General features: G+C 36.0%; 1 protein-coding gene across 1 annotated transcript in view; it reads right to left on the minus strand.

Annotated features, from left to right (window-relative positions):
• Positions 1-23,485, minus strand: part of CCDC102B (coiled-coil domain containing 102B) — a 158,523-nt gene that overhangs the window by 109,439 nt on the left and 25,599 nt on the right. Inside the window, exon 4 of the mRNA XM_009641471.1 lies at positions 12,716-12,919. Coding sequence (XP_009639766.1) covers positions 12,716-12,919 — 204 coding nt within the window. The remainder of the gene's footprint in view (positions 1-12,715; positions 12,920-23,485) is intronic.

Below are 23,485 nucleotides of genomic sequence, written 5' to 3' on the forward strand. Positions count from 1 at the left end.
CGACTAACTCCCTCTGAGCATGACGTTATATGGTATGGAATAGCTCTTTGGTCAGTTTGGGTTAGCTGTGCTAGCTGTGCTGTACTTGTTATGCACCTGGCCGAGCAGGGGAAGCTCAAAAAGTCCTTGAGTAGTCTGAGCACTACTTGGCAACAGCTGAAAACATCAGTGTGTTATCAACATTCTTCTGGTACTAAATCCAAAACACAGCACTATGCTAGCTACTATGAAGAAAATTAACTCTATCCCAGCCAAAACCAGGACAAATGAAAAGACAATCGTCTGTAACTAACAGTTTAAACAGACTTACATGGACTAAGTGACTCCAACACTAACTCAAAAGAGCACAAAAGGCAACTATCAAACTAAAATCAGACAACTTTAAATTACTCTTTCCATACACTGGGAGAAATACAATAAAATAAAATAAAAGGAATAAGAAACATTATGAGGCTTTACAGAGAGATGTGTCTTCTACACAAACTTGGCTAAAAGGATTAGAAAGTGAGAGGGTGGTTCAGGCAAACTGAGCCCATGGTCTCCTTAAGGAACAGAATAATCCAAGATAGCTATCCTGAAAGCAATGAGGTACGCATAGCACAGAAAGTCAAAGAACAAGATATTCAAAGCATCTACTGCTGGCTGTTTAAAGAACTGAAATTTCCAAAGCAGGTAACAAATATCACAAAATACAGTTCAAACCCATGAGTAGGCATTTTTAAGAGAGGTACTGTTGAAGAACAATCCCTTCCTCTCTTTTTTCAAGAACGTTAAAAGATGCCCAAAGCTGAAGGCTGAGTTCCTGAATTCACCTCTCTTGGCTTTTTTAATTTATTTTATTTTTATTAAAAAGGCATTTTGCAGCAAGTGAATTTGAAAGTCTGCCACTTCTTTGAAGTCACAAGAACTAATTTCAAACGTTAAGTAAATGGAAGAAGTACCTTGCCAACCATGACAAGCTTACAGATATTCCACATAGGGCCAAAGTTTCTACTTAACTGAAAAGATTAATCACTGAAACTGTCAGATTTGACAGACTGAATTTAAAGGAATGAAACTTGAACTGAGCATCAACACACTTTGATGCATACATCCCCCTTTACCAACTGACAACTTAATCATGAGACAAAAAAAAAAGGGAAAAATCCTGACCTTCTATCAACAGCAATAATGTAAAGAACATATTTCAGGAATGAAAAAAAGTAGTGGGGGAAAAAAACAGAATTAGAGTCATACAATCATTTAGGTTGGAAAAGACCAAGGTCATTGAGTCCAGCCATAAGCCTAACACTGCCAACTCCACCAGTAAATCATGTCCCTAAAACGCCACATCTACCCGTCTTTTAAATACCTCCAGGGGTGGTGACTCAACCACTTCAGTGAGGAGCCCATCCCAATGTTTGACAACCCTTTCAGTGAACAAATTTTTCCTATTTTAGAGTCCAAACCTCCCCTGGAGTAATTTGAGACCGTTTCTACTCATCCTGTTGTTAAAGAATTAAAAAGGTCTGAATTTTATTTTTATCACCAATTTGGGGGAATAGGCTGAAAACACATTCAAGTCTGAGAATAGGACAGAAAAAAAAAAAAAATCAATTTCTCATACCCATATTCTGAGGTGGAGTCTACTGTATTTATTTCATAAAGGGAACTATATAAAATATTGTATCACATGATATATTATAACTAGCTCTTTACAAAGGGGAGAAATAGTAAAGATCTTAAAATCTAGCCGTCTTTTTGAAAAGATACAATAAGCAGGCCAAATAAAGTAAGAGGAACAACTTGCAGAAGTTATAAAAACTATTATTAATCTTTTTTCTAACAAATCAACAGCAAGAAACCTGATGGTCTGTTGACCATTACACAATCAATATGAAAAAAATGAAGGAAATAAGAGCTACTTTAATTTCCTCTATTTTCAAATAGGAGAGTCATGGAAATAATCCTGTGCCCATATTTTATATATGGGCTACATCATAGGATTTGTCTCAAATTGAACATTGTCATGAAACAGACAGAATGGGTAGTTAAAAAAACCCTGGGAACAGATACCAGTCATTAGGAATTCAGAGGGCCTAGAAAACACCTAGCATGATAATAATTTTTAAAATGTTTCAAAAGGGCATCAAAAAACCCCAAGGACCTAATACTTGTAACAGGAAAACTGACATTCTTAATTACAAATAAGATGACACATGGACAAACATAATATACTGAAGAAGAATCAAGACAATTTTTCTGCAAGAAAACTTAAGTCTTACAAATCTATTTCAGTTTTCTGAATGAGTCAATAAATTGACCCTACTGGGTCAGAGGTCCAGGCAAGCCTTCAAAAGGCCTTTAACAAAGGCTTTCCACAATGATTCTTATATAAACTTAGCTGAATTTGAAAAAGGAAAGGTCCTCATGCTGGTATACCTAGTTATTAAATCAGGAAAGAATAAGGGAGAAGGGACAAAAAGAGAGGAATAAATGACCAGTTTCCATGCTGTAGGAAAATCATATCAGTAGACACACAAAAGGAACCATGTTTGGCTTTTGCCACAGAAAAAAAAAAACAACCAAAAAAACAACCACCAAAATTATTTAGGAAGCTAGGTAGATGCAAACAGAAACAAAGATACTAGGGGATTAAAACCGATAAAGACCTTCAATACTCACTGATGAAAAAAGAAAAAATATAAAGCAATGAAAACGAAAACACAGTTCTGATTCTACTGATAGAGGTGCAGCTCTGAGTTTACTATTATCACTAAAAATGAGACTTACAATTGTAAAAGGTACCCTTATTTAAAAATACCAGCTTTTTATTTTAAAAAAAATATTGTGCAATAGCTGTAAAAAAAGTAAACAGAAAGTGTATTTCTGTTTACTAGTGTGCCCACCCCAACCACACTCCAATTATATAATTTTGGAACTGGAAAGTCAGATAAATAATAGTAAGGGATTGATGGTAATGCGTTGCTGGTGTATGATACTTCATTCGAAGTAGAAAAAAACAAACTGAATTGACATATAGGACCCTGGGGTGGATGGAGTGAAGGAAGAGGGAACTGAATTAATTTTCTATGCCAATAACAGGAAATTGCACTCTCATTCTGGAACTTTCTAAGCCATAAATTGCTAAGAAACCATTGACAGTGCTCCGGGAAAGTATTTTTGCTCTGGTCTTTGTAAGTCTTCTATACATATCCATTTTTAGTAGATGTCAGAAATAGGATACAGGGCTATATGAACTTTAGTTCTGATGACATGTAAGTGTTCTCATGCTACTCTGCCAAAATAAAAAAGGTAACTAGCATTTAAAAGCAAGCTTCCCCAGTTGGCTGGGGAAAAAAGGGAGAGAGATGGTGCAATAAAACTGAGAAGTTACAATTTTCTTTTTTCCCTTAATTTTTCATTTGAACATTCTAACTTTTGGAAAGCTCTGTATAGAAAAATGAAGAAGGGGGGAAAATACCCCAATACTGGCTTCATATATTTTGTAAGATAGGAAAGATTAAATACAATTTTTTCTGAACTGCAAAAACTCTCTCATTGTTATAAATACGTAATTTACTCCTTAATTAAAAGCTTGAGCAGAGACATTGCATTTTGTAAACTTCTATAATTGCAAGGATGATAGTCAAATAGGTGTTTATGTCCTGTATGAACTTCAAGATATTCAGTCTGCCACAAATAGCCTCCAGTGACTTTTAAATAGAGGACAACACTGAGAAATTCAGTATAAAAAGAAGGAAATATTCTAACTAGTTTAGGTAATGCTTTTTACATTTCCGGAAAAAAATTACAGGTTGCATCACTTTAGTCTCATCGCTGAGGTTGAATGGCTGAAGGTATCTCCTCCAATTAGACTTTCTATTACTTTATGGTTAGAATACATCCCTTAGTAAACTGTCATATTAAGATATTCATGCTGTTAAACCTATTTTATGAAAGCTACAGGCCAATACTAAACATGTACCCTTAAGTGAAATCAAAATCTTGTCCTAGTTAAGAAAAAATACAGTATAGAATACCTGATTACACATACACATCAGCAAAACCTATAGCTTTTCTGTTTTTATCATTGCTATAAAAAGTGTGATTCAAAATTTTTAAAATTTAAAATTTTATCACTATGATTTACAGACCCATTCAGAAAGTTAGAAAATAGGTAAAATATTAAACAAATGAAAAATTTGAAGCTTACTAGTATTCTTAAAGTTATGCCACTAGTCACAAGCAAATAACAGATTCATTTTTAAATCTGTCTTTTGACCTTCAGCTTCTTCTTCTCAGGAATTCTGAATTAAATATTTTTGAAACTGGAAACAATTTGAAGAGGAAAGTGGAGAATGCTGAGTGTTGGTCCATGGTATTTTGTAATCTAGTAATTTTTCCTTGTTATTATTAAAGATCAGCACCTTTTGCTAGAGAAAATGAACACATCTGTAGAACTCTCTATTTATTTGTTTTTAGCTCTACACTTTAGTGGGATTTCTAAGGGACTGAAATTAACATCTCACCAGAAAAGTAATTAGAAAAAAAAATCATATAAAAACAACTGTATCCCAAGTGGTAATTCTGACAAAACATATTGCTTTTTAAAAATCTACTAAGAGAGAAAATTGTGCAGTCATTCCTGATTTAACATCACAATAACCATCCCCAGAGGTTTGCACTGAAACAAAGATGATTCTCCATCGGATGAACAGTGCTAAATGACGTATCAAAGTGTTTAACAATAACACCATAATTATGTCTTCTCTTGAGTTTTGTTCTAATGAAGAGTAAAAAATACATTAGAAACTCAATCCAACAATCTAGGACACAAAACCAGGAATGAAACTCATGGAAGCCCTTATAATCAAACTTCTCCTGCATCATCTGGGCAAATTATAAAATTCTTCTGTACTGCGGTGCCTTCTCGAAACAGCTCTGGCAGATCACATGCATTCAGATAGCGGGTAGACAGGTCACTGTCTGCTATGAACACTGTTGACATGGAAGAAATTTGCATCTCTTTTTGTATTTGGCCATATTCACACAGCAGAAGTCAGTGAGTAGACTACGGCAGCAGGTGCTGAGGCCCATGCACAAACACGAGAGCCTGGGTTTTGCCTGCTCCTATGGCCTTTAATCCATGTGAAGTATGAGGCCATCCCAAAAACTGGAACTGGTCCAGCCCTGTCTAATCCCACAAGGCTTGGAACAAGGATCATGAATATCTGAAGCAGAGCTTCCCACATAGCTTCCTTCAGAAGGAATTAAGTGTGCACAAAATCACTCTGAACTAAAGAAATACCAATTCAGGGGGGAATGATAAGGGAATCTGCCTTAAAGCCACATTACTTCTTTGAACCAAAATGTTAAAGTATGTTAATGCAGCTGCAGCACTTGCCACCTTATCTCATTCCATTTATTTTTCTCAACCACTTCTTAAATTTTATTTCACAACTGCACTTGTAAATACTGTTCTAGTGAATAATTTGTGATAAGTTTGTATGGACCTTAGAGTAATAAGGCTTCTCTCTTGTTAAAAAAGTTCTGCTGTGGTGGGTTAACCTTGGCTGGTTGCCAGGTGCCCACCAAGCCGCTCTCTCACTCCCCCACCTAGCAGGACAGGGGGACAAAACAAGTTGAGAAACCTCATGGCTCAAGATAAATGAAGTTTAATGAAAAAACAAAGGCTGCATGTGGAAGCAAAGCAAAAAAAACCCCAACCCATAAACAGAAATGCATTCTCGGTACACACAGAACTTGCTTCAGAAGATAAACACCTTAACAACAAATGCCGTTCCTTTCCCCTCTCCCCCACCCTCCACCCCTGCCCCCAGTTCTCTTAGCTTTTATTGCTGAATATTGAACATCATATGGTGTGGAATATCCCTTTGATCACTTTGGATCAGTTGTCCTGGTTGTGTCCCATCCAAACCTCTTGCCTACCCCCAGCCTACCAGCTTTTGCACAGGAGGTTGGAGGGACAGCTTTGATGCTGTGCAAGCATAGCTCAGCAACAGCTAAAACATTGGTGTGTTATCAATCACATTCTAGCCACAGGTGCAAAGCACAAAGCACAGCACTGCATGGACTACTATGAGGAAAGTTAACTCCATCTCAGCCAGACCCAGTACATCCACATTCCAGTAAATAGTAAATGGTTGAAACAAATAAAAATGAATACATTTTTAAATGATCCAAATATTTCTGGGAATAATAAAATACAGTATAAACAATCTTTTTAGCTGCCTGTACTGGACAACTTATATATTATTTTTCTTATCAAAAGAAAAAGCATTTAATACTTCAGTGTCAAAACTCTAACTGAGATTTTTCTTTCATAAAAAAATGTCATATATGTGATTCATATACCATATAAAATGCGTGTTACTAAGATGTGATCTGATCCAACAGCTTCTCATCCAAAGGGTTTACATGTAAGTAGTGGTAATCCATTAAAACACAGCAGATACTAGAAACAGAGGTCTGATGTATACAGTGAACTTTTTTTTTTAAAAAAAAAATGTTTCTAACTAAGATGAAAAATAGCTGGTAATATTTTTCCCTGAATCATGAAGATACAGAACCTTATGATGCTGCAAGTTTAAAAACTGTGGTATTTGCAGTTCCTTTCTTGGGAATCAAGTATGTAACCATTATTTCCATGAATTTACAGTGGGGTTTGCCTTAAGTTAATACACCCAATACTTAAATCACTTTGAAATCTTTGTCGTACAATTGCACACCAAGACAAATCACAGAATATGTACTTTAGTAGTCTGTTTCAAACAGTTGGTTAATCTATAGAGAAAGGAAGAAAAAGATACTATCTAGATAATAAATCTGGAAGTGAGTACAAGCGTGCTATAACATTTTCCTTAGAGATATACAAATCCAGAGAATTTCTGTTTTGAAATTGTTAATTTGACTTTTCTAGATATTAAAAAAGTAATGACTGAACTTTGATTCCTTATTCAACTAATAAAATAGATTTAGGGAGCAGCAATTTGTGTTCTTTAGTTAGGAAGCATGTCATTCACATTGTAACTATGGTTTACTGTTGGACTTGGCAGTTAGATTTGTGGTTGGACTCAATAATCTTAAAGGCCTTTTCCAAACTCCATGATTCTATGATTCTCCTCCCATACCAAATGTTTGTATCCATAAAAATTTTACATAAAATTTTTACATAAAATTTTTACATAAAATTTTTACATAAACATGTAATGAGTTTACTGAACTGAAATTTCTCAGTGATACTGTGAAAGTACAAAGACTTTATAACTACAGCAGGATAACTAGTTTCTCCCACATAATAAATACATCATCAAATATCTCATTTTGTAATTAGGAGGAAGAAATATCCCTTTCACATATTTTGACTAAGGAAAAGGAGTGGACATTGTCCCTTTGTTAAAAATATGAAGAAAACCAATCTCATTCAAGTTGCTATCATAAAAATTACTTTTTTAATATAAAGTGTGAGGAACGCATCCACCCACCTCTGACATTGTGGTGGGATGACCTTGGCTGCCTTCCAGCTGCTCTCTCACCACCTCCTCCTCTACTGGACAGGAGGAGAAAATAAGACATATGGGCTCATGGACTAAGTTAAATTATTTCCACAAGAAAAACAAACTCAACTTGGGGAAAATTAATTTAACTTATCACTAACTAAAAATAGAGCAGGATGGTAAAAATCAAAGATGAACCTAAAAACATCTTAGTTCCCCCTCACCATTCTTCCTAGGCTCAGCTTCATTCCTGCACTCCTGACCCTTCTACCTCCTCCCTCCACATCAGAGGCATAAGGGATGGGGAATGTCAGGCTATGGGTCAGTCCTGCCACTCCTTCCTCCTCACACTGCTCCCCTGTCCAGTGTGGGGTCCCTCCCATGAGATGCAGTCCTCCATGAACTCCTCTAGCGTGGGTCCTTCCCATCAGCTACAGTTCTTCAAGAACTGCTTCAGAATAGGTCCCTTCCATGAGGCAAGTCTTTCAGGAACAGATTGCTCTAGTGTGGGTCCCCCACGGGTTGTACCTCCTACCAGGAGCCTGCTCCTGCATGGGCTCTCCACAGGCTGCAGCTTCCTATAGGGCATGCCCACTTGCTCTGGCGTGGGGTCATCCATGGGCTGTGGTATGGATATCTGTTCCACCATGGTCCTCCATGGGCTGCAGGGGAAACTCTACTTCAGCACTTCAAGCACGTCCTCCCCTCATTCTTTGGCTGTGGTGTCTCAAGGGCTCTTTCACTATCATTTTTTTTCCTCACTCCTCCCTATCACATACTGCTGCTCAGCGTTTTTACTGTATCTTAAATCTGTTTTCAAAGAGGTGCCACCAGCACCACTGATGGGCTCGAATTTGGCCAGTGGTGGCTTCCTTTTGGAGCCAGTTGGAAACAGTTGTGTCTAGCAGGAGGCAGTTCCGGATCTGCTCTCACAGACACCACCCCTTCAGCACCTCTGCTACCAAAACCTTGCTCTGTAAAACTAATACAGACAATTTTTCAAATTATTTGCATAACAAATTGAGTGTGCCCTACTGCTAAAAAATCAAACCTAAAATACTGATTTAAAAACTGTCTCACAAGATAATGTTAAACTAAAATGGTTTCATCTTAAAAATACACATCCATCATTCCATCTTTAAAATCTATGGATTTTTTTTCCTAAGAATATTATAACCTTATCATATTAAAGATGGAAATTAAACTTTTAAAAAAATAGCCTATGCATCCACAAACTCCGTATTTTACTCTTAGATTCTGTACAAGTCCATTACCAAATATATTCAATGAATCATATCTTTAATAACCAGCTATTTACAATAATAATTAGACATAATACAAAAGAACAGTTATTATTCCTCAAAATTAATTTATAAGTTTGTTTCAAGGTCACATTCACAGATGATATAGAAAATATCTTTCTGTGAAGAGCATGGTTTGGGTATTGATCTATACCATCAACAAGGGTTTTTTCTTCATTTTATCCCTTCCTAGATGAACCAGTCAGATCTATTTCATATTTGTTGCCATGCTATTTGTCAAATAATACAGCTGTTAATTTAAACAGTATTGTCCATTCCAAGAAGTACAATCAATAAAACTGCATAGTAACAGTGTCTGATCTCAATTGTTTCATCAATTCTGCTCATCTTGTACAGCAGAAGTTAACCTTTCAAAAACTGCATATGGCAACATTTTAAACCAACATACTGCCAGCTAAGAATAATATTAAGGACTCACATTTTATGCAAAACATAATAAATATTAACTTTCATGTTCAGAACTCCAATTTGCATGATATATTACCATAAGTGGCAAGAGATTGCACAAGTTCTATATTCTGTGGAGGTATATGTATTAAAGAGCGAGATAATTGTAAACATGAAATCATTTAGACAAGGATATAAGGACTTCACGTCTGTATTTTGATACCATTTTTAATCTTACTAAAACTGTTATAAAAAATGTTGCCATTGTTTATCACATTTAAAAGTATAAATCAGCCATATATCAATTAATAACACTGTCTACTGTTCTAAACAACTTCAATGGATCTCCCAAATCATCTTACAAACACAGGTTTTGGAGAAGCTAGTGTGTTAGGTAACTGTGTTTTTCTCTGGAATTCATTCCATAACACATTACCCATATCCCTTGTGTCTACTTGCTCAGCACCAATCATTCAGATGAAGATGCACAAAGATGTTTAGACAGCTGTAGTTTCAACCTTGCATATACTCCCCTTTGCTAACCTAAACATCACCCATATTTTACAGAAATCATCCTTCTGCATTCTTCTAACCCTGCATATAACATGTTATTTTATTTGAACTCAAGCTACCATCCCAGAAAAAAGGCTCCTGAATCAGAAGTCAAAGCCATTCTTTTCACATTATTGATGGTATTAGAGCAAATTAGATAGGGACAGTCTCAGAAATCAGAAAGATCCAGCAGTGACATTTGGATGTCTCTGCATAGGAATAGACAGGTTCCACCTAAGATATAAATTGAGTTAGGCTGGAATCCTTGAAAAAAACACTCTTCCCTTCCTTAATTCTTGTTTTTCATTTAATGACAGAAGCAAGGTTAAAAAATATGGTAACTAACTCTACAAACCCCTGTCTTCACATATAACTGGCCATGACTGATTTGGAGATGAACTCTTTGTAGTCATTTTTCTCAGATGACTGTTTCTATCTTACTAACTTTTTGCTGCTGTGAATACAGAGTTCACTGAGGCATTAAGGATTTACCACATTCCTTCTCTCCTCTAATACTGTTGACCTTTTATTTTACTCATGTTGTCAATGTGGTTTTATTGCCACAGAAGAATGTTTATGGTGGTACTGTTTGCTCTGTCTTCAGAGACCGTGAGCCCTGGAGACAGTGAGCAAGTATGATTAGGACACTATGGAAGGCCCTGGAAAGGAGTCCTGGCTGGAAACACTGCTGAAGACTACAGGATGGCTCAACCTTGGTGGTGATGTCCCACAGAGCATGGTTCCCAGCCCAAACTGGAGAAAGTTCTCCTGGCACAGCAGATGACAATTTACAGCTTTGGATGGAAAATGCTCCCATCAAGGTCATGCTATCTTACCCCGAGGCAATATCTTTACCTGTAGATGCTATGCTCTGTCACCAAGCTGAAGGAAGGGGCCAACAGGAACCTTGTGAAATTCAGCAGTGACCAAGTCCTGCATGTGAGAAGGAAGAGCCTCTTACAGCAATAGAGGGGACGTGTTTTTTCCAAAGTAGCTGTTGGTTGGAGACTGTCTGGGCATTGGTCTGCTGGTGGTCTGTGATTGCTTTTGCATCACTTCTTTTTCTTTTTTTTTTATTTTTTTTTCCCCCCTTCACTTATTAAGCTGTCTTTTTCTCAACCCATGAGTTCTTTCTCAATTATTTTGCCCTTCCAATTCTCTCCTCCATCCCACTGTTGGAGAGTGAATGAGGACTGGGTGGAAGGTTACCTGCCAGTTGGGGTCAACCCATCACAGACAGGCTGCCCAGAGAGATTGTGCAGCCCTGGAGGTTTTGAGACACCACTGGGCAAAGCCAGACCAGTCTGACCTGAGAGCTGACCTTGCTTTGAGCAGGAAGTTGGACTGAAGAGCTCCTGAGGTCCGTTCCAGCCTGACTTGTTCTGTGAATCCATGATTTGCAGTTCTTGTGAATCAGAGACAGAAACAGCTGCAGTTAAATCAGTCCCCACCCTAGTCTTTGGATGATAAGTGTTACCAATCCACCAGATGATATATTACATAGTTTCAGCTGACTCTAAAATACAATTTTTAATTTTCTCCTTTAAATTCAGAATCAATAGTTTTGAAAACAATCTTATCCTAAAATCTTCAGCTATGAAAAGGCAAACACTGCAGGGACATCTACTTTTATGATAAGGAAAGAGAGGTGACTGGTCTCTGTCTCTGCCTTTTGACTTTGATAAAAAGTTGTGGAATTGTGTGAGTTAGAGGTGTGCTACCTCTGATCAGCTAGCGCTGATCACAGATGTCTAATATTCTATGTAAGTAACATTTTAAAAAAACAAACAAAAACCCCCAACACATCCATATAACTAAAAGATATTTGAAATACAATAACATGTCTTAGAAAATAAGCATCTCTCTGGCCACACCTCCAACATCAAATTACTTGCATTACAAAGAAACCATGAAGATGCTGATCTGATATGATATGGTATGATATGATGTGATATGATAGGCTATGATAAAATAAATACCAGTAAGTAAAATCCCAAACAGGTGCTTGTTATGTAAGATATTTTATAAAGGTAAGCTATGTGTGTAAATTGCAATTTGCTGTTCCTTAGGCACCATGGAAATATAGAAAAATCATATCATACATACAAAAGCAGACCTTAGGTACAGAACCTCTCTCTCTCTTAATCTTTCCTGAGAGAAATCACTAAGTGTAACTATACAAACTTGGTCCTAGTTACTCAGACTGCCATTATTCAACAGTAAATGTACATAAATTACATTAAATTATTTCTTATTTAGGCAAATAAGAATGTTACTGTTTCACACTGCCCTACTTGTAACAAGTATGTACATTTACTGATTGGTTTGGTTTGGGGTTTGTTTTTTTTTTCCCCTTTTCTCTTACACTGCTTTCAGAGTCTCAATAAAAGTGGGAGCCTTCTGGATTACTACTTAATTATTGGCATAGAAAACCATAAAATAAAGGAAATACCCACAGCTAAGAGTCTCTGAATAATTTATCACATCATTTTTAGCAGTACAATAAAGTTTAAAAGCTAAGAGATCTTTAGAGGAATAAAAAATAAGAAATAAGCCTCTTCTTTCAGTTCTCTCTTCCCTAAGAAGAGATTCAATATTCAGCAAAACAGAGAAATTACTTGTCCCACAGCTTTTTTTGCTCTGACCTTCATCAGGACTCCATAGCTACTAAAGCTTACTTCATCTCTTATGTTCCTCCCAGTCTTCACTTTTGCTCCTTGTCTTGTCAGACTCGTCATTTCCCCCTGCTCGTTTTAAAAATGAAAACATATTTATTTCTGTTTCTGTATCCTACAGAAATTCAAAGTCACTGAATTTTAATTGTCCAGGTCTGAGATGCAGGCAGAGCTATTCTGTCTTGCACAACCCTTGGTTTAGGGACACATTTTGACATTATGAAATACTAATTCTTTTGGGGAATGTTCCCCAAGTAATCAAACTAAGCAATGCACATGCCTTATTTTTAACCAGCCTCTTACTTTGTGCATTTTGATGATCACAACTTGATTTAGTTAGTGTTGCTTTATTTTTCATCTCCAGAAGTCCCTGAATTTCTTTTACCTGCAACTTCAATCTTCTGTTTTCTTCTTCCAAACTTTGCTTTTCTACTTCAAATCTCTCTCCCCATTCAGAGGTATTCTCAAACTGTAGTCTTTCCAGCTGGGAAGAGTTGAGGTGGGGGGAAGAACAACCAAAAGAGAGAAAAAGAGGAATAATATGGTTAAAAAAACCCGTGTTCCTATCTCAGAGTAGGGTGGGCATCTTAGAAATTGTCATGGTTTAACCCTGGCTGGCAACTAAGCACCACACAGCCGCTCCCTCACTCTCCCCACAAGGGGACAGGGGAGAGAATCAGAGCAGTAAAAGTGAGAAAACTCGTGGCTTGAGATAAAGACAGTTTAACAGGTAAAGCAAAAGCTGTGCATGCAAGCAAAGCAAGGAATTCATTCACTAGTTCCCATGGGTAGGCAGGTGCTCAGCCATCTCCAGGAAAGCAGGGCTCCATCACATATAGTGGTGACTTGGGAAGACCAACACCATCACTCCAAACATGCCCCCCTTCCTTCTTCTTCCCCCTGCTTATATACTGAGCATGACGTCATACGGTACGGAATAGCCCTTTTGGTCAGTTGGGGTCAGCTGTCCTGGCTGTGCCCCCTCCCAGCTTTTTGTGCACCTGGCAGAGCAGGGGAAACTGAGAAGTCCTTGGCCAGTCTGAGAACTACCCATCAGCAACTAAAAACATCAGTGTGTTATCAACATTCTTCTAGCACTAAATCCAAAACACAGCACTATGCCAGCTACTAGGAAGAAATTTAACTCTGTCCCAGCCAAAACCGGGGCAGAAATCAATCCAAGGTATAAGTTTTCCATGTTTCATAAAGTTAAGTACTTGAATTTGAAAAGAAAAACCCAAGAGGTACGTTAATTGTACTTTTACAAAAATAAAGCATAGGTAATATTTTAATATAGTAACTGGTAACCAAATCTTATTTCTTTCCCTGCTACTTATTGAACAGTATTACAAAAAAAAATAAAAGAATTTGTTCACTAGTTCCCATGGGTAGGCAGGTGCTCAGCCATCTCCAGGAAAGCAGGGCTCCATCACATATAGTGGTGACTTGGGAAGACCAACACCATCACTCCAAACATGCCCCCCTTCCTTCTTCTTCCCCCTGCTTATATACTGAGCATGACGTCATACGGTACGGAATAGCCCTTTTGGTCAGTTGGGGTCAGCTGTCCTGGCTGTGCCCCCTCCCAGCTTTTTGTGCACCTGGCAGAGCAGGGGAAACTGAGAAGTCCTTGGCCAGTCTGAGAACTACCCATCAGCAACTAAAAACATCAGTGTGTTATCAACATTCTTCTAGCACTAAATCCAAAACACAGCACTATGCCAGCTACTAGGAAGAAATTTAACTCTGTCCCAGCCAAAACCGGGGCAGAAATCAATCCAAGGTATAAGTTTTCCATGTTTCATAAAGTTAAGTACTTGAATTTGAAAAGAAAAACCCAAGAGGTACGTTAATTGTACTTTTACAAAAATAAAGCATAGGTAATATTTTAATATAGTAACTGGTAACCAAATCTTATTTCTTTCCCTGCTACTTATTGAACAGTATTACAAAAAAAAATAAAAGAATTTGTTTTAAAAAACATTGAGACTGATTTTCGTTTCACTTTTTGTTCTTCAAAAGATGAAAAATTATCATGTTTTTAGTTATAGCCTGTTTACACTTTAGAATGACTATAATGAATACCCATTAAACTGAAGAAGTTCTAAAGTATGTCTTCAGTACTAAAAACCACTATCCTAAAAACCAGAGGAAGGATTTTTAAGTTTTCACACTACTCTGTTCCTTGAGGTCACAACTAATAGTCTTAAGGGAAATATTATGTTTTATGGCCAGTGCTGTAACCTTAATTAAGGATAACCAACCTTTCCAAATTAATTTATCTAACCCACACATAGGATGAATTAAATATATCAACAAAAAGCCATGTTACTAAGTCATATAAAGTAATTATCTATTTTATTTGCTCTTCAGAGACAACTAGACAGAGGTTTTGTCAAGATTGTATGAAATGTTCCTCACATTTCAAAAGAAAAACTAGTAAAATTAATTCATTTTTATAGCAAAAACCAGGAACTTATCAGATAATAACAGATATTTATCAGATTACTATTGACAAGTACTTACTATTAACAACTTTTTGTTAACTGGTACTTACAAGGAGATTAAAAGAGATTAAGATAGATTAAAAACTGTGAAAATTAAATACCCCAGTTCTTTTAACAGAGATTAAAAAAAAAAAAAGATAAATGCTAATACATAAAAGTAAAAATTTTAAGAACTTTACAATTTTCAGTTCTGTGAAAAAGTAAAATCGATTATTTGATAAAAGTGGAGACTGAAAACAGTGCAAAGCACTTCATTGAAGAAACAGGATGTCTGTGCCAACAAGGTTTTAGAAAGAGCCAGAGATGTACTTTTTCAGATATTGGTTATTTTTATTTTAAAATCAATGTCTGGCAAATAATGGAAAGTTACTGAACATGAAGCAAAGAACTGAACTGAATGGAAAGTTACCAAACATTACAGCATCAGGGAAACATAATTCAGACCCTGTTAATTGTAACAATGTGATTATCTAACTAAATCAAATAGCGAACTTGTCTGTTCCCCCCTTATTTCTGAGCAAATAGAAACAGGTAGAAACTCTATAAAGTAAAAAAGGCTCATTCCGATTTTCAGAAGAAAGAAATGCATTTTGAGTCTTTCTATTTTTGATGGAAAAAAACAAGTGTCATTGTTTACTAACAATGATAACATTTTTCCAGATATTCTACATACAATAAACTAGAGGATTCCCCAGAAGACTGAGTAAAGCAGGGGAAAGAAAAAAGCTCCACAAGCTATTTCCAGTAGTTATTTGGTATAAGCATAAGGTATGGTTTGGGAGAACTCTAATGAACAACAAACCAACCCTGATTACTAACACTCTGAAAATTAGCATTTCAGAAAATATGAGTTCTAGTACTTTGCTGGACAATGATTTATAGTATAATCAATGATATCAAAATTGTCTACTCATGGCTTTGTACAAGTTAGTATTTCTTCCTGACTTTATTATGGAGTTCTTTATGGATATGGTATATTAAATATTTAAATTTATCATTATTAGAGCTTGTAGACAACTTCATTGCAATTAATTGAAATTTTACAGACACAGAGATAATTAAGTTTATCTTTGACATCAGATCTTGGTTTGGTAGTCATCTTGTGCTTAATTACCCGACCAAAATTCAACCTTGGGTGGTTTTGTGATTTCTCTCTACTTGAAGTCTGCCCAAATTGAAATGACTATTGTAATATTTTCTGAAATACTAATTTCCAAATTGTTAGTAATCAGGGCTGGTTTGTTGTTCATTACATTTCTCCCAAACTGTACCTTATGCTTATTCCAAATAATATTTTTCATATAATGTTCTCATAGGAAATATTTGCTCTCTTTTTCTTCTTTACTGCAAATAAGGAAGAGGTGCCAGATCCCAGCTTTCAGATTTCAAGTCAGAATGCCAATTTCGCAAAGTCATCATGTGGAATTTTGCCATTCCCAGCTAAAAAGAGCAACATTCTCTTGAGAACACAGAATTTGTCTCCCACACCTGTGCAACGCATTCCTAATCCCACTCACACCCCAAACCCCTGTCGGGGCCCTTCCAGCTCCAGGAGTTCAGCTGGCAGCATTCAAGGCCAGCTAGCTGATACGGCCTGTTGTAAAGAGCTGGAAGACTCAGCAGAGGGAAATCTCTCTGCCTCAGGGCTGCTTTTAATCTGAATATTCCATACGTCATGCTTGACAGAGCTAAGTTGTAAATATTGACATGTTTGCATTTAAAACAGACAGGAGAGGTTCATACAGATGTAATACAGATTGCAGAAAACAGCTTTGATTATGAAGAACACAGGTGTTCCTGAACTGACTAGTCTCATCTTTCTATATGAACTTTTCAAGATATTTTATCTTGAATCAAATAAGCTTAATTATGTCTGAAATTACATATTTAACTCATTTAGGAGAAAACTGAAATATTGCTATTAAAAAGGCTGTGAAGGAGAATTTATTTTTCTTTTAAGTATGAAAATAGCTGAAAACTACTGACCAAGTATTTGTTTGTAACATCTTTGCTAATTAATCTTCCTAAAGTAAAGAAAGATGCATTATTTTCATTGAGACTTAAAGATTTGGAATGTTGTTTGTTTTTCAATTGAAAAAACTCACCAACCTTATTTTCCAGTTATGAGCTCCCTGCCTTTAGAGAAAGTAACTTTCTCACTTTAAAAAAAAAAAAAAGAAAAAAAAATGAAAAAATAGAGTCCTGCCTTTAAGAAAGTAACTTTCTCACTTTAAAAAAAAAAAAAAGAAAAAAAAATGAAAAAATAGAGTAGTTGCATATGCTGATGGGCTCTGTAGACTGTTTCATAACTGTTGCAGCTAGAGCTGCTCTGCGAGGGACCTATTCCCCCTTATTGAACTTGAATGCACCCCTGGATTCTTTTGATCTACTCAATGTTAACCAGTTTCAAAAGACTGAAAATCACCTCATCCACTGTGCAAGTAAGTTGTGCAGATCTGCTTTACTTTCCAGTACACAGGCTGAGAAAACAAATGTTGTGAGCCCTAATACACCAGGGTGAGGAAAGCAGCTAGAGGAACTTTTCTCAGTAAGGAAGTTGAGCCAGATGTTGTTGAAAATGCAACACAAGGCAAACATTCAAAAAGCATGAGCATTTCAAAATGACCAAATGAAATTGCTGTGGGGATATATGTGTATATAAAGTACATACCTGTATGTATATGTGTATACACATAGACATATTCCTCTGTTTCTTTAAAGTAAACCTGTCATTTAAAAATTATTTTCCCCTTCTTAATTACATGAAAAATAATACAACCTTTAAATTAATCTATTGTTGCCTTAAAGTCTACTGTCTCCCTTCATTTTTCACACAAAAACATTTCACAGGAACAGTAATATTTAATTTTCATTTTGAAATTCATGACTGAAACTTCAATTAAAAATGCAAATTGACTAAATAGCAGTGATACCTACCTCACATCTACACTGAAAAATTTCAGTTGTTTTTTTTTTTCCATGTAAAACATACATTGTCACACGCATACAGAAAATAAGTATTTTAGATGCTCTTGGGTGGAACTACAGATTCTGATTTATAGAGGAATTGAAAGCAAGAAATGAGAGAAACAATTTCCAATTTTATTGCTGCATGTGAAAAAACTCAGGATGTTTCTTTTTCTATTCAAATGTGAATATTTTCTCTCCAGAAAATGTCTCCACAAACTTGCTCTGAATTTTGCTTTTCAATAGGAAGACCAGAATAATGGTGGAAGCATAGAGTGAGGTCAAGGTACTGTCAGTGAAGTGGATAATTGCTAAGGTGAATGGTGGAAATGAAGTACAGTGTACTGACCTTTTGAAACTGGATAATTATGTCTTAGAGCTAACCTACACCATTTTATGACTAATGTAATAGACAGACGGCCTGAGAAAAACAGACACAGAAAAAGGAACTCCTCCTGGTACAGTTCATTAGCAGGAAAATCTTAGTGCTGTAGTTAAGTTTAGAGCAACATAACAATGGTTGTGGCTCAAAAGTTTTATTGAAACGAGATTTTTCTTCTTCCCTTCAGTCACAGGGAGATGGAGTAGGATGGAGGACAACAATTAAGCTGCCTACCGATTTTTAATGGGAGTACTGACAGCAAAATAAAAGGATGGTGAAGAGGAGATCTAACAATCTATATGATTTCAGATGGAACAAGGAAAATTTTCTACATGCCCCTCAGAAGCAAGGGAGATTAAGAAAGCAGCGATTTTTGTTGGGTTTTAGCAAAAAGTTGTGTTAGCTTTCAATAAAACTCAGGAAAAGTTAGGAAGTTATGATCTCCAGCTTTCTAAAGGAAGCATTTAAAATAGACAGACAGAAGACAAGCATTATGTTAAAAAGCTGTATTTCAATCTGATCTGAATGACAATGATATCAGAACTAAAAAATGCCAATTGAGCTAGAAATTCTCTCGCAAAAGGTTTTTCTTTTACAAAAATGGCACTTTTAAAAAACATTTTCTGAGAAAGATTCTCCAAATGTCTTAAATAAAAGTTGTCCATACAAGATACTTCACGTTACATGCAGAAATGACTGAAACCAGAAGAGTTTAATTTATTTGTTTACAATTTGAACCTTGCTCAACCACCCCAAAATATTAACTTCTAATGTCTGTCTTCATTCTAATAATCTACAGGCAAGCCAGATATGGCCTACAGACTTTTGACCCAGAGGGGCAATAATTCCTATTTAAACTAATGAAAAGAAGCCTCTGGCAGCCTCACTCAAATACCTGTAAAACATCTGTTTTAGCTTGCACAGATCAAAAATTAAAATTTAAAATCAATATGCTTTTGTGCACTTTAAATGACGGCACAGGGCATTTTTGGGTTTTAAAGCAGGAGGAAAGAATATACATTTTCAGGATTCTTGATATCCTCACTATATTGTGCATGAAGGTAATTTCCACTCATATACATTACAATTTATTCTACAAACTTAAGGCAAGAGACAGATTGAACTGAAAGTTAAATGAGCCACAGATTGATTATGAATTAGGGATCACATCTCCCTCCAAAAAAAGAAAACCTACGGAAATAAATGTACAGCTTTGTAAAGAAATGAGTGAATTAGTCTCTTATAGATCTTGAACCCACAGTTACTTACAAAACTCAACAGAAGAAACCTCGCTCTTTCTGAAGCTAATATTCATTTTCTATAACTCAGACAGGAATATTATCTCTCAAAAAAAATTCATATCCAATGACTTTTTCAGATCCAGAACAAGAACTCAACAATTGTGCAATTTTGCCAACCATCTTCCAAGTTATTGCACATTGACAAGAAATGCAAGGACAGAGAATTTGCCATTTCACAGTGGCAGTTTTCTTTATTTATGAGATGTTGTCAACTTCTAAAGTATTTAATTTGTTGCAGCTGCTAGAAGGAACCATGAAAGTGTAATTTCCTCGAATATGGCACCTAGGTAAATTGAATCAAATAAATTAAAAGCAAGCTCTGCCTGAGAGTCTATCATCAAGTGGAAACATCACATTTCATTAAGAGTGCATTGTGAAACACCATTACAATTGGTAATTTAGTTATAATACTGGATCTGAAGCTCTTTTATCAATGGTCTAAAAGGAATGGTTCAAACTGTTAAAGATACTCTCTCAACACAACTAGGAAAAAAATATCTGTACTGGAAGATCAGGAAAAACCTGATACAGAAAGAAGCACCTTTAAAGCTATATACAAGCAGAAGAGATCAGTTAGATGGATGAATGTGATTCTCTGAAACCCCTTTTGGTTTTAGATCAAAAGTGTCTACAGAAGTTGGAAGACGACTGTGGTTCCATCCCACTGCATACCTCCCTTTGGGAAAGGTGTAAGAGGAAGACAGACTTCACGTAAGCATATACCCATGTCCAACTGGATAGGAAATACTTTCAAGAATCTTCATCACCTGCAAAATACACTTTATTTGGGGGGGGGGGGGATTTTTTTTTTTTTTTTTTACTGCTACAAGTCTATAAGAGCTTGGTGACAACTGTGAAAGCTCCTAGGTCTGAAAGGAAACCCATCAGCTTGCGTGCTTTCAAGCCCAGCACTGCTGTGCAGGGGTGTGATGGTTGCTGGCAAGCAAAACTATTACTCACCATGCGTGACACTAGGAAGTTTTTCAATGATTATTTACAGTGTGTGTGAGTGTTTGTAGAATTCTTTTCCTTTTTCATCTAAAAGAATCAATCAAAGACTACCAGAATCCATATCACTCCTTCCACAGAAAAGGGAAGACAAATGTTGGCTACCTTTTTATTTGACAACTACTTCAATATTCAATATAGAAAAAAATAAATTTACTCTGCTTTTTTTCTTATTGTGAACAAGTCTGCCAAGAAGACCATTTAGGCCATCAGAAACTATACTGAAAGCATGATAAATATTATTGTGCCTGAAAATATCTTGAGACTCGAAGCCTTGCAACAAATTGAACTTTTTAATGAATGCTTATATTCATAACAATGCATGTATCTGAGCTCCAGCACGTTTAGTAATCAAATATTTCTTCCTTCTGGTACTACTCAAATGTTTGTCTGCTGCAAGCTGATATCATTGCACTACGTTGACATTAAAAGTTGCTGATTTACTAACATTTATTTTCCTCTTCCCCATCTGTACACAGAGAATTTTTTTTTCTGTGTAAGATTAATTTACCACAAGTGATTTATGTGGGAATATAAGCTGTCCGTAGATACATAAAAAACTTAAAGGCTGAAACTTTAAAACAATCATGAATAATATATGCAGAAAGGCATAAATAAGTTAAAGAAAAGGAAAATGCTGGGAGTGAGGTGGGGAAAATTACCCTTGATCTCACAGATCTTTTTTTATATGTTGATTCTGTCACTGCTTTTATGAGTTTCTTTTAAGTTCAAGTTTATATGGACTGTGTATTACATTAAACTGAATAAACATTAACATCTTAACTGAAAAAGTAGGAATGGTGTCCATCTTAAATAACCTTTAATGCATCTTTAACAGTCCACGTAACATGCTTATCAGCACATGATAGTCCTTCAGATTTCAGATGTTATTTGCTGCATTCGTGTCTCAAACTTTGCATCTCAAGGGATTGCAATGTATCTAGTGGAGCCCCACTTCAAACAATGAATTCACTTGAAGAATTGTTTACCATCAACCACCTGTTGTTCTGGATCATCTACTATGCATTCAAGAAAAAAAGGTTTTCTGTCAATGAGTATCAGAGAAAATTATCCATAATGCCTGTCCAAAATTCCCCTTTCACTAAATATCTGAAAATAATTAAAAACTTCAGAGTTACTACTTTTATCTATCTATACTGTTGAGATCAATAAAGAGAACACCAACACATACATTTTTATTGTAAAATTATGAAGTGGTTTTATGTTTTATATTATTTTAAATAAAAGAGATATTTACACTTTTCAGGTGGAAAAAATAAGGAAGATGTCTAAACAAATACAGAAATATTCTTGCTGATAGATTTTATTGTTGTTGGAGAACAACAAATCTGGCAGGTAAATTATGACCTAGCTGATGATTAGGAAGTAAAAAAAAAAAAATGGGTTATTTCTGAAATATAGGTCCATTAAAAGAAATTAATTACAACTGCAGGAGAAATAATTCTGCATTTGTACTATCTTCAGGCTGAAAAAAAAGTCTACAATAACAATGCCTGCCGGTGCCCAAAGCTTGGTGGTAACCAGATTGACCAAAAGGTCTCCTGTCAGAAACTGAAAATACATCTTAAATAGCCAAAACACTGAAGTGTTTAAATGATTACAATTAACAATTAAGAGGCTTGCTACAAGTATATTTCATTTTCCAGCTAAATACAATGAGCCTTAACAAAATTAAGTTCACTGAAAAGCAACTACACTCTCTTCAAGAGACAGTAGCCCCTGTCCTGGTTTTGGCTGGGATAAAGTTAATTTTTTTCCTAGTAGCTGGCATAGTGCTGTGTTTTGGATTTAGTACAAGAAGAATGTTGATAACACCCTGATGTTTTAGTTGTTGCTGAGCAGTGTTTACACCAGTCAAAGACTTTTCAGCTTCCCATGCTCTGCCAGGTGCACAAGAAGCCAGGAGAGGCACAGCCAGAACAGCTGACCCTGACTGGCCAAAGGGGTATTCCATACCATCTAACATCATGCTCAATGTATAAACAGGGGAGGAGTTGGCTGGGGACTAGCAATTGCTGCTCAGAGCTGGGCTGGGGATTGGTCAGCAGGTAGTGAGCAATTGCATCGTGCATCACTTGCTTTGTATATTATTATTGTTATTGTTATTATTATTGCTACTGCTACTACAATTTTACTTTATTTCAATGATTACACTCTTCTTATCACAACCCACAAGTTTTCTCACTTCATGTTAAACCACAACAGCCCTATAAAGCTGTGCACTTTAATTCTACAGCCGTACTTGTAAGAGTCTCATCAATAATATCCTGAAATATGTTACTCCTTTTTAGGAATCAATCAATCAAAAAATAAATAATAAATTCTGCCACAAGGATTCAGGATGCTTGTAATTCTGATTTTATCCCTTCAGTCTTTCTTTAATAGCTGATGACCAGTATAGCAATAAACTGTATGTGAAACTGTGATATCAACAGAAGGCATTTTTCATATGGGGGGACGGAGGTGGAGGGATGTGATATTATTATGACAACAGTAATATACTTTTTTTCTGAAGTAAATAAGCCTTATGAAGTGCTGCTGCCAAGTCATTAGTGTACATCATCAGAAGCTTCAGACTAGCAAAGAATTTATACAAAGTACTTGTGTACTTACTCCTAAACTAATATGAAAATCAGATTTCCAGAAGACCAACTGGTATCAAAAGGAGTTATCAAACATCAATTAAATTAAAACCTGTTGTGGTTTAACCCGGCTGGCAACTAAGCACCACGCAGCCGCTTGCTCACTCCCCCCCTCCCTCAGTGGGATGGGGAAGAGAATCGGGAAGGAAAAAAAAAGGTTAGATCCGAGGGCTGAGATAAAGACAGTTTAATAAGAGAAAATAATAATAATAGTAATAATGA

This window comes from Egretta garzetta, unplaced genomic scaffold (assembly GCF_000687185.1).
Source record: "Egretta garzetta isolate BGI_Z169 unplaced genomic scaffold, ASM68718v1 scaffold126, whole genome shotgun sequence".
Lineage (NCBI taxonomy): Eukaryota > Metazoa > Chordata > Aves > Pelecaniformes > Ardeidae > Egretta > Egretta garzetta.